The 12,316-nt window shown below is 49.6% G+C and overlaps 1 protein-coding gene across 2 annotated transcripts in view; it reads left to right on the top strand.

The window, feature by feature from the left end:
• VAV2 (vav guanine nucleotide exchange factor 2) overlaps positions 1-12,316 on the top strand; it is a 127,737-nt gene that overhangs the window by 67,679 nt on the left and 47,742 nt on the right. For both annotated transcript variants that reach the window (XM_066332864.1, XM_066332863.1), the window contains exon 3: positions 12,231-12,289. In XM_066332864.1, the coding sequence (XP_066188961.1) occupies positions 12,231-12,289 (59 nt within the window). The remainder of the gene's footprint in view (positions 1-12,230; positions 12,290-12,316) is intronic.

The raw sequence follows: 12,316 nt of genomic DNA, 5'->3' as shown, positions 1-12,316 counted from the left end.
ACTGAGGTGTCCAGCTGGATAATGCTGATGGAAGGGTCGGGCCAGGAGCAGAATCTTGGCACATCCCTCTGGTTTAGGTGCCTGAGACAGGGAAATTTAGTGGATAGAAACAGTCTGGTGAAAATGTATGAGGAATTTCTCCTTACTACAGCTAAAGGGTCAACCAGAGCATTCTACAGCTTCAGATGGGTGTTTTTTTTTTTTTTTTTTTTTTTTTTTTTTTTTTTTTTTTTCTTTTTTCTGTGTCAAGAGCAGTGAATTCCTGTGATGGCTTTACTCAGCTCTCAAAAACCTGGATAAATTGGGCCTTTGTTTTTGGTGTGAAATCTCCCAGAGCCTCTGGACAGCAGGAGGGAGCAGTGGGAATATTCTCCTGCCTTCCTCCGTGAGTGGCAGCCTGCATCACTCCTTCTTCCCTCAGAGAAACTTCAGAAGGGACGATAACAGCAGCTAAATTGGCAATTTTGGAGGGCTGAAGTTCATGTCAGTTATTTTCCAGACTTGCTGGGCATTCCCAGGGCGGTGCAGGAGATGGGTAAATGATTCCCTGATTGATGACACGTCTGAACGTGCCTTTGTGGGATTTGGGAGCCTCTTCCAGCTCGGGAGGAGAGGCTGAGAGCTTAAATCATGATCTGAACTAAAGTTTCCCGGGTTTAGAAAGGAGAAATTTGTTTCCTTGTGCCCCACACGTGAAGTGGTGCAGGATGCTCGAGGTGATCTTGTGAAAGGTTTTTAGTTATTTTTGAAACCAGGACCTTGTCCTTGCGGACAGCCCAGGGTGAAGCTGGAGCTCAGTAGCACCAGGAGACGTCTCAGCTTGAGGAGCAGTTCTGAGGGTCCTGGAGCAGCCCCTGGGGATGGGATGGGCTTTGAAAAATGGCTATTTAACAGCACGTCAGTGCTGCTCTGGGGCAAGGAGGCAGCTCAGACCTGGCTGGCGTTGGGGGAATTTTGTTTGCGATGACACTAAACAAAGTTTACAGGGTGCTTCTCCTCCCTGGAGTGTGGGAGAGGATCACGGCTAAGGAAATGAACTTCATCCTGCTTTCCTGTGCCTCTCTCCCTGCTCTTCTTCCTCCTGAGTGTCTCTGCTCAAAGTCCCTCTGTGTTTTGGGGCTCAGGCAGAGGAGAGCTCCAGCCCTCTTCTGGTTGTGCATTCCCAGAGCTCGTGGCCACATCGAGTTCCTTTACCCATTTCCTTCTCTTCTGGGCCTTTTCCCTCCTCCTCTTTTTAAACTTAAAAGCTGTGAAAAGTGAAGATGTTTCATCCAGATGTGTCTGTGTGCTGGAGCAGCCCCTCCACATCTGTGGAGCCCCGGTGGGATTCCTGCTACAAGCCCTGACTCCTTGTAGCTGCAGGGAAAAGAAACTTCGGTGGGAAAGGTCTCCCATCCCCGCAAACAGCGAATCAAAGCAGCAAATCCCAGGCAAAGTCTAAAAGCTGCGCTTGAAGGGCTCCTGTTTGCTTCCTGCCTCTTTTGTGTACGTTGGAATTACAGGAATTTCTTTGAGCTCAAACCGAGTTTTTCTCCTGATTTGTGAAACGCAGCTGGTCTCAAAGGGCTTGTGGTGGTTGAGCTGCTGCTGCAGGAGGGCTTTAGGAGGGACTTTGTTCCCCTGAGGCTCCCTGGGGCAGAGCTGATGTTTTAAGGTAGGATGAGAGGAGTTAAGCAGAGGATGAATCCAGGGCTCAAAGGCTGAGGAATCAGTGGAAATCATCATCTGCCTTCAGGGCTACGACCACAGAGTGTTCAACTGCAGGTGCCTCCCTTGGGGTGGGATGTTTCCACTCTGTGGGATGGTGACTCCAAACCCAGAGTCCTGGGTGTGGCAGGGAGGGACAAAGGTGTCCTTGGTCTGTCCTTGGTCTGTCCACTGCTCCTGGCTTGGCCATCTCTCATCAGAGCTGCTGCTCTGGGTCTGAGAGGGATTGAAACTTCTCTGGACAAACCCGTGGCCCTTCCAGAAACTGGGGGATCTGCAAAATGCAAAAAAAAAAAAAAAGGGAAATAAAAAAGGCTTTTAAACTCTTTCTTTCATGTTGTTTTCATACATGGCTGCGTTTTTCCCTTTAGCACCTGGGAATAACGATGAAGGAAATCAGGCAAGGAGAATTTTGAGCTCTCTGTCTCTCCTCCCAATAGGTAAATTACTCTTCGTGCAAGTGGATTGGTTTCGTGTGGATGCTTCCAATTTCCCCTGCACGTGCAGGATGTTCCTAAACCTCTTTTTCTTTTTGTTGGTGCTTCTTATGTTTTGCTCTGACCTCCCAGCTCCCTTTGGAGCCCAGTGGAAATGGGAAGCCGAAGGTATGTGAAAATCTGTGATATTTGCTGCTTACATCCCAGGCCTTGATGGAAAGGGATTACGTTTGATACAGATTAAAGGCAGTTTCTCGGAAGCAGGTTTGGATATCCGTGTTTGGCATCTGACTCGTTGTTTTTTCCATCTGTTTCGACAAATCCAATCAATACTGAGGCTGGGGGAGGGTGTTTTTGTAGGAGAGCTTCTCCTTGCAGCCAGCAAGGAACCCTTGGAAATCCCCTTGGCTGGAATTCACTTGGAATACCTCAATGCAGAGCTGGTGAAAGGGCTGGGATGGGGCATGCTTTTTTTTTAATTTAGAGTCTGACTTTGTAATTTAGAGTGTGGCCATGGAGTGATGAAAACACAGAATGGATGGAAGGGACATTAAAGGCCATCTTGTCCCACCCCCTGCCATCAGCAGGGACCTTCCCCGAGTCCCAAGCCTCCTTCCGCAATTCCAGGGATGGGGCAGGAGCAGCTCTCCGGGGTGCAGTGCAGGATTTCAGGTGTGAGGACGGCCCAGGTGAGCAGAGCCACCAGGGGTAATGTCAGCTGCTCCTTTTTTTGTTCTCTGCCTCAGCAGTTTTTATTACTGAGGGTGCAAATAAATAATCCCTGAGGAGTGGCTGCCTCTGACAGGGGCTTTTCCCTGGGAAGGTTTGTTAGGGTGGCTCTTTTTGGGTCACGAGATGAGGGTTTTTGTTTAAGTGCCTGACTTTTGACCCTCAATTCTGGGCTGGGCTCAGAGAAGGACCTGCAGCCCTTCAGCACGAGGAGGGGATGAGGTTGTGGAGCAGCTGACCCACAGTTTGGGGAGTAAACTCAAATAAATCTGACTGATTTACAGGAGCAGCTGATTTCAGGACAAAGTTTAGCCTGTCCTGGGTGTTCCCTATGGCGTTAGACAAATATTGGAGCCGGTTTTGGGCTCTTCTGGCCATCCTGTCCTTTTGCATCAGCGCTGTGGGCTCAGGGGTTGCCTACAGGAGCCTTTCCCCTGAACATTCCTGGTTGTTAAATCCCTGGGAAGTGCAGATAGGTTAATTAATACCTTAATTAAAAGGTGGGGTGAGCTCTGAGCCTTTTCTAGGCTCCCCAAAACCTGCAGAGCTCCATGCAGAGCGTCATGGCCAGGGTTTGGACCACCTGCAAGCACAAAGGGCTCTGCTCTGAGCAGCTGCAGGGATGCTGCTGCTGCTCCCCGTGGGCACCAGGTGTCTTTGGGACCTGCCCAGGCCTTTGCACACCGTCTGTGTAAACCTATTTACCAGCATTTGAGGCAGATTAGTGGGTTTAGGGATTTTTATTTTTATTTTTATTTTTTTGCCTTTTTTCTCCCCTTCCTGCCCCTCTTCCCGGGCCAAGAGCCCAGCACAGCTTGGTGGCTTTCAGCAGGGACCCGAGCTCAGAGCCATCCTCCCACGTGTTTCACACCTTCCCACGCTCCAGCTCCCTCCTCTGCTGCTCCCAGCTCGGCATCCTTCCAGGTTCATTAGAGAACGGCTAATTAGGGGCAGAGGGAGGCTGAGGGGGCTGTGTTGGGGTGTGCAGGGAGAAGCTCTGCCTGGTGCTGACGGAGCTGGCTGTGCTCACCTGAGCCAAGCTCCTGCTGGAGCCGCTTTTCTTGGTGGCTTTCCTCCTCTCTAATCTGCAGGAAAATCCCAATTCCCTGGCCTCATCACCCTCCTTTTCCCCGAAGGACACGCTCCTTTTGTAACCATCACAAAGCAAACGAGCCCTCTAAAGTTACACACTGAATTTTTTTATTATTTTTTTTCCCCTTCTAAGAGGCGATTTTGTGATATCTTTAATCTGGAGGGAAGCAGCCAGCCCTCAGCTCAGACTCGCAGTGCTCAGGCCTTTCTGGGAATCCTCCTCGTCTCTGGGAATCCCCTGGGAAGATGCTGAAATCCCAGCTGCAATAAAAGCCAAGCTGTTATTAGTTTCTTCTCCCTGCTGGCTCCCTCTGCCCAAATATATTTCATTATCGCTCTGAGCAAAGGCAAAATTCGTGTGACTTGTGCTTCACAGGTCAGCAGATCCCAGCCTGTGCTGGGGTGCTCTGGGACTGTGTGAAAAATGAGGGATCAATGTGCTGGCCAAAGCTGGGGAGGTGACACAGCGCTCTGGGCAGTGGTGGCACCTTGGAGTGACACTGGAAAATGGTTCCAGAGGGAGAGAAATACAAGGGCAGCTCTCCAAAAGGCCTTGGGAGTCACAGGGGTGGAAATGTGCGAGTAAAATCGAAAACCTCGAGATGAAAATGTGCTAAACATTGCATCTTTCTCCTCCACCTTCAAGAAACTTGGAGTTCTGTCCAGGAATTCTTCTGGAGAGGAGAATTCCTCTGTTCAGGTCAGTCTGGATCTCTCTGACAAAACCCAAGGTGCTTTCTCCTTTCTTTCCTGGAGTGCCAGGATCATCCCACACTCCTCTGGTCCCTGGGTTCTGTTCCACGTGTTGCTGCCCACCAGAGTTGGAAGAGTTTCACTTAATATTTAGTTAATTCAATGTTTTGTGTCGTTCAGAGATGTGAGATGGGCTGGGGTCACCCTGAACCCCACCGTGGTGTCACAGCCCCCGGGACTCATTTCAGCCTCCAGAGGTGCTGCCAAAGCTTGTCCCAGAAATGGGGTGGTTTTTTGGATATCAAGGCTTTTGATTTTCCTTCCTTTCTTCTTGCCTTTGTGTCGTTGGCAAGTTCTGGGCAGATTGATGGGGCCAAGGTGGGCCAGGGAAAGTGGAGATTTGGGGAAGAGGAGGAGGAGGAGGAGGAGGAGGAGGAGATGGCCAGTCACCCCTGCACCTCTGGCTGAGCACTTGTGTCATTGCAGGACCCGAAAGAAAGATGAGACTGCAAATATTTCAGGAGGCAAAGAGCACAGAAAAAAGGCTTTTATTGTCTAATTCTTACTGCCTTTTCTAAGGTGTTCCCATACAGACTGAACACGGTTGGTGAATAGGAATAACACCTCTCTGATCCCTTTGGTTAAACCAGAGAAACAGCAAAATTCACCTGGAGAAGGGTTGTGTTGAGGAAGGGGAGTTGTTTGCCAAGATTGCTTTGAGAAGAAGCTTTCTGGAGAATTTTTTCCTTGGGAAAAGTCAGCAGCTGCCAGCAGGCTGAAATCTCTGAGACACAGAAATATCAGGCCCACACAGTTGGGGGTGTTTTTCCTTCTCAGGAGCAGCTCCTGGGGACCTTTTTGTCACCTCCTCATCATGTCCCCTGTTCTTACCCAGGAGCTTTGCCACAGCCCCATGCTGGGTGCACAGAGATGCAATTTCCTTGTCCCTCCTGTTTGATTCTCCTCTCTGGCAGAGAGATGTTTGCATCTCTCCAAAACCTCGTGTGGGATGGGCTTGTCTTTACCCTGGAGCAGGACGTGTGTCCCCAGGCAAGGGGGAGCCCGTGGTGGCTCACAGGCAGCTGGGTTGGGCACACCAGGCACAGCCCGTTGAATCCCCAAGCATTTACAGGAAAACTCGTGTTTTCTGGCACCCAGAGTCTTTCCCGGGCTGTGCCCTCGCCTTGGCTTTGTGTCTGCACATCCCCTGAGCTCAGGGTGTCTGTGCCAGGCTGCTGAGCTTGTCCCAACCCAGAGGTTGTGTCGCTCTCACCCAGTTCTCTCATCAATTCCAGCACCCATGGGTGCTGCTGAGCTCCCTGCTCCGACTCCTCCGGGGCCACCAAACCAATCTCTTCTCCCTGTTCAGCTGGAGGCTCTTTTCCCAGCTCATCTCTCTTGGCTCTGGTGTTGGCTCACTTGAGGAACCGTTGGGTTTCCCCTCCCTGAGGCTTTTAAAGCCGCATCAAAGCCGGCTCCATCGCCTCTATCACAGAGAGATAATAAAAGTACCGAGCGTGGCGGAGGAGAGAGCCCATTAAGGAGCAGAATAACTCTTTATTGCCCTTCTGTCAGAGGAGCTCTAACAGCAGAAAGCAGGCACTGGGGTTTCAGGGCGTTAATTCCTGTGTTTGGCCGTGGCTGGGCTGGTTTGTGGCTCCCTGTGTTGGGCAGCTTTGCCTCTTTTTCTTCTCCCCCTTTGGGTCTTCTCTGTGTCCTGGGAAAGTGAAGGGACCTGCCCTGCCCCTGGCCAGGGATGTTCACTGTGGGGTGGGGGCAGAGGAGCACAGACACCTCTGGATACGCAGACATCAGGGTTTGGGCACCCCAAAGATGTTGGACACTGTTCCCTTCCTTCCTCAGCTGTCGTGTGATGGGAAAAGACAAATGGGTGTCTTAAATGTGGGAGATGGGGCGTGTGCATCTGGGTGACTTATGGTGCTGTGACAGAGGCAGGGATTTTTCTAGCAGCGGCCATAAATCCACCTGAATTGTTCTTTTCTCCTCCTTGTAAGGGGACAGTGCTGGTTTGGCAGTGACTGCTCGCTCTTCAAAGGCTTCATGATTTTAGACATGATGCCAGCCCCACAGAGCCCAAAACAAACCTGTTAAAATCCTGTTCCCGCTGGAAATCAGCAGTGGCTTTGCCTAGTGATTTACTATTTGCATCCCCGGCACGTAATGTGGCCAAATCACGGGTTTAATGCGAAATAGTGACGGTTTAATAACGTTGTTTTAAAAGCCCATTGCGCCACACGGTGTGGCTTAAAGCAGCACTTCACAGCTGATGGGCTTCACCACCCCGGGGACTGGGGAAGAGGAGGAGCTGCCAGAGCCCTGGGACCAGCAATGAGGTAAATGGAAGTGGCAGTGGAGGATCCCTGGTGTTTGCTGGAGGAGGGAAAAGGCTTTACCATGATCTGCTGCAGTGAGATACAGGAACAGAGGCCTGGACACACCATCACAGGAGAACTTCCCTGGATTTGATTTGAAATCCTTATCAAACGTGTTATCAGTCCAAATCTGCTCAGCTGGCACCTGTCCAGGAGCTGGATGCCAGCAGACACCACGCCTGGCATGAGGGGGAATGGCAGCAGAAGATGTGGCATCCCTGGGCAGGTGAAGCCACTGAGGAAATCCCCCAGGGAGGCACTGGAAAGGCTCAAACCAGTTGTCTAAACCAGTTTTTATTGAACAGGGTGGGTGAGGTGGATGTGGTCCAGCTTGAGAGGATGGGTGTAGGAAAATCCATGATTGGATCATCTCACGGGGCTGTGCCCACCCTTGGCATCCCAGGAAAACATCACAGCTCATCTGATTTCTTTCTGCATCCCAAAAAATCATCACATTTATGTCTGATTTCCTCCTGGATCCCAGGAAAACATCACACCGTGTCTGATTCCCTCCTGGATCCCAGGAAAACATCACACCGTGTCTGATTCCCTCCTGCCCAGCCAGGGCTGATGCTCCTCTCAGCTTGTACCAGGAGATGGTGATTTTAGGATTTCCCCAGTAAATTCCCAGGATGCTGAAGCAGCAGCAGCAGTGTCCTGGCTGCTCTGTGTCCGGGGAAAGGAGCTGCCTTGGGGTCTTGCAGGTTTCTGCCCCAGGCAAGAGCAGGAATGAATGAGCAGCTCCTCTGTGGTTTGTGTTCCCCTCACACTGTTCTGGTTTTCCAGGGCTGGTCCAGCCCAGGTTCAAACCATGGCACAGGGAGATGCAAACAGGAGAGGCTGGAAGCTGCTGGTGAGACCCTGGTTTGTGAATCCCAGACCTTGGTTTGTGAATCCCAGCCCCTGGTTTGTGAATCCCAGGCCCTGGTTTGTGCCCTGGGTGTGTGCAGGTGTCTGGAAGGTGCTGGGAAGTGCCCAGATGCGCAGGGAGAAGAGCAAACAGGAGCTGAGCAGCACCAACGGGAGAAAATACAGGATTCTCCAGCACCTCAGGCAGGAGGCAGCTGGATCAAATCCTCCCTGCTCTGGGGACTTTCAGCTTTTCTTTGAGCATTCCTGTCCCTGGGACTGTCCCCAGCAGGGTTTGGACTGTGGGATGCCCTGGCATCCCTGAGTTCCTGCCATGCCAAGTGTTCCCCAGCCCAGCTGGTTTGTTTTTTCAAACCTGAGAGAGTTTATATAAGTATTTTTTTCCCTTGGGTTGCTCAGAGACACCATCAGTTTGTCTCAGCTTTCGGGGTCAGGTTTCTGCCCGAGGCTGGGGATGTTTGGCCTGAGGATTTGTTTTGCCCTCCACGAGTTGAGGAGGTAAAGCAAAAAATGATTCCCTGCAATTCCAGACTGTGATACTCCCTCTCCCTGGCAGGAGACGGGCAGAGATGGCACAGAGAGGTCTCTGCCCAGAGTTATCAGCGTTGGGCAAAGCTCCTGATTTGCTTAGAAGCAAATCTGTTTATTCTGGAAATGCTCAGTGCTGGCTGTGAGCCCTCAGCTCATTCCCACTCCCAGGGTCACTCCTGGAGTGCCCAGAGCTGGAAAGTTCTTCCTCTGCAAAGTGTTCTCCAGCTGGGCCAGTTTGTTTTCTCAAATTTTAAAAAAAATAAGTTTATTTTAGAGTTTTCTAGATGCTCAGAGATACCGTCAGCCATAAACAATGCTGTAGGAAGTAGAAGAGCAGTGAACATAATAATTTATTTTCTATTTGGCTTTGGTTTATTTTAAAATCCGCAATTCCTAAAAGAAAGTGTTGGAAAGAGAGAAAAAAGTGATGAATTTTTTATTGAAATGGTGTGGCCATTGTAGGTTTTTTATTCTTTTCAAAAATTCCCATTTCTTCACTCACTTTGTTTTTTTTCCAAAGTGACCGGTGAGTGTGAGAAACCCACTTTGAGTATTGATTTTTTGTTTGTTTATTTTTATTTTTATTTATTTTTATTTTTATTTTATTTTTTATTATTATTACTTTTAAATTTTTTTAATATTTTTATTTTCTTCCTTTTCCCCATGAAATGCAGATCTCAGTGCCTTTTTCAGCCTGAAATCCCATGCAGGGCCTCACTTTGTGGTGCTGTTGTTTTGCAGCAGTGATCTCTCTGGCCAGTAAATGATCCACTGGGTGGTTGGATTTAACTCACGCCACAACGAGTTAAATCTAATTAATTCATTTAATAAACAATCACAATAACAAAAGTGATAGAAGGTACTCTGGAATTTCAGGAATGTGAAGGGCATCCCTCTCCTGTCGTGGCAAAACCACCAGAAATTTCCCCAAATGAACCCTTTGCAGGCAGAGAAAAGTGTCTGTGCATCACCTGCATTTGGTACCTTTATATCCCTATTTATATCCCTGCCATCTTATTGTCGGTGGGATGTTATATATAGCTTTTATGGTAATTTTGTCTGCTGAATGCAGTTTCCAGGGAGGAAATTGCATCGAGAAATGGGTGAAGAAGTAATAATAATAGCAATAATCTGCATAAGCCCCTGTTGTTAAAACCCTCAGCCCTACATGTCACAGAAGAAAAAAGCACAGATAAGAGAACAGTTTTCCAAACAACATCTTCAAATGACTTGGAGGGTGACTTTTGGCAAGGGCTGGAGTGGCAGGACAAGGAGAAATACCTTTAAAATCACAGAGATTTGGGGTTAGATGGATATTGGGAAGGAATTCTTGGCCGTGAGCATGGTGAGGCCATGGCACAGAGAAGCTGTGGCTGCTCCAAGTGTTCAGGGGCAGGGTGGAATATCTATTTTGGTTGTTTTGGACTGTCCTGCTATTCCAGAAGCAGGGAAAAGCCTCAGGGATCAGGAATTCTGGTGCTGCTGTGTGTGTGTGGAGCAGACCCTGCCCAAACCCCACAGCCAGAAGTCAGGGCTGGGCTTCCCTGCAAATAAGAAGCTGTTTTGCAGGGGAAAATGAGACACAGTTTACCAACCACTTAAGGGCTGATTTACTTTTAAGAATGTTGTTTAATCCTGTTGAAATGGAGAGGATTACTTATCCTTAAACGCTTGCTTAAGCACTTCCCCTGGCTGGGGGCTGGGGTCGGTGAGGGTCCTTGCACTTGGCTTGTCCTGCTCTTAGTCATTGTTGGGAAAAATACTCCCTGAAATTGGGACAGACGCTGTTCAGCCTTCTGGAGATGCTCCAAGGAGGTGTTTTGGTGCTGATCCCTCACACTGGGTGGCTTGGCTCTCCCTCCTGAGTGGGGGTTTGGGGTCCTCATTCATTTGTTCTGGCTCCTCACTTTCCCACCTGAGCCTGGGTTTGGGATCTTCACTGGTTTGTGCTGTAAGGACAGAGGATTTGGGATCCTCACTCCTTTATGCTGTAAGGACAGAGGATTTGGGGTCCTCACTGGTTTGTGCTGTGGGGACAGAGGATTTGGGATCCTCACTCCTTTGTGCTGTAAGGACAGGGGATTTGGGGTCCTCACTGGTTTGTGCTGTGGGGACAGAGGATTTGGGGTCCTCACTCCTTTATTCTGTAAGGACAGAGGATTTGGGGTCCTCACTCAGCTCTCCTGGCTCCTCACTGGAACCTGTGCCTGAGCTTTGATGTTCCAGGATGTGCAGGGCCTGGGGCTGTTGAGCAGGGAACAAAGGGAATCCTGTCGGTGAGGAGAACAGGGAGCTTTTCTCTTAAATTTCCCTGGAAGTCAAACCTCTCAGTGGAACTGTCTGATTCATAAACTGGATTTTTTTTTTTTTTTTTTTTTTTTTTTACTTCAGAAGGCTAAAAATAGAGCACGGAAGAGACTCATTCAGTCAGTCTGGGGCTTCCCTGGCACTATTTTAAGCCCCCTGGAGCAGGGCTGGGGGTTCCAGAGGAGTCTCCAGTCTCTGTGCCATGTCTGGGTTAAGTGTTCAGAGTACCACTGGTGGTGTTTTGTGCCACGATGAGCCCTGGAGCCTTTCAGGGATTCCTGTTCCCTGTTTTCCATGTGGAAATCACCTACTGGACACCCAACCGTGGCAGTTTTTTGGGCACCAGCAGCTGACAGCCAGGCTGGAATTCATGACAAATGAAAAATTAGAGGGATAAAGGTGGAAAACGAAAAGGACGGTCTGAGATGAGGCTCTCACTGATGTCCTGGGATAAAAAACGTGGGAGGCAGAGAGGCTCTGAGTTTATCTCAGGAGAAAATCCAGGGATGTGGCGCCTGGGTGGGTGGTGTGGAGGTGCCTCAGAGGAGCATCCCAAAGTTAAATTCCTGACTGGAGGGACCTGAGGGACCTGTGGCTGGGTTGGATGCAGGGCAGCTCCAGGCAGCTCCAGCCCCCAAAGGGTTGGGGTTTTTTTGTCTGGAGCCCAGTCAAGAAGCCCTTTATCCATATCCCATCCCAGCAGATTGGAAACCAAGTCCAAAAATAACAGGTTTGCTTTTATCACTCCAGCTTTGAAATTGTGAACGTGAACAAGAACAAAACACGATTTAAATCTACGATTGACTCAAACCCGTTCTTCATTCATCCTCACTCAAAATTCCCCTTGGCAATTAAAACTTCCCTCAAAAAATGGGAGTTTTCCCCGAGAAACCTGGCGGGTTTGTTGCTCCTGATCGCAATGCTGACGAGAATGTTTTGGTGTTGAGTCACTCCTGGCTGTTTCCTGCCAGAAAAGGGCGATGATGCTCTGAGCTCACCTCTGACAAAACCCATGATGCATCTTTATTGAACTGCGAGAAGTCAGAGCCCTTCAGCCCTGGAAAACTGGCCTCAACAAGATCATTTTGTGCGAGAGGAGAGGCACGGAAGGAGTTGTAATCCTTTTGTAACAAAACACGGAGTAAAAGAGGTTTTTTTCTCAGTGCTTCTTAGTGTTGCATGAAAGCCTGTCAGGGCAGGTCTGGGCTCACTGACTGAAAACTGCTCAATAATACCTTTATAGCTGAGGGCTGAACATGTTTTGCGCTCAGGGGTGGAACCTGAAGCAGGGTTTGCACTGGCAGTGTCCTCCCAGCGCTGCTGGGGACACTGTGACACTCAGGGGGTGGCTGGAGCACGTTCATTCCAGTGGGGCTTCAGCTCCCAGCACCAGGCTGCGGGTCCTCGGGCTCCCACCCAACCTTGTTGTGTCCTCAGTAAGCACACCAGCATCTTTTTGTCTCTTTTCCAGGTGATCTCTGCAGTATCCAGGCTCTCCTTCCACAGCATCGCTCAAACCAAAGGAATTAGGTAAGAGCCTTTCAGTGTGATGCTTTA

This window comes from Sylvia atricapilla, chromosome 19 (genome assembly GCF_009819655.1).
Source record: "Sylvia atricapilla isolate bSylAtr1 chromosome 19, bSylAtr1.pri, whole genome shotgun sequence".
NCBI classification, from domain to species: Eukaryota; Metazoa; Chordata; class Aves; order Passeriformes; family Sylviidae; genus Sylvia; species Sylvia atricapilla.
Note: the sequence above shows the minus strand (reverse complement) of the source record. Positions and strands in the feature narration are given on the sequence as shown.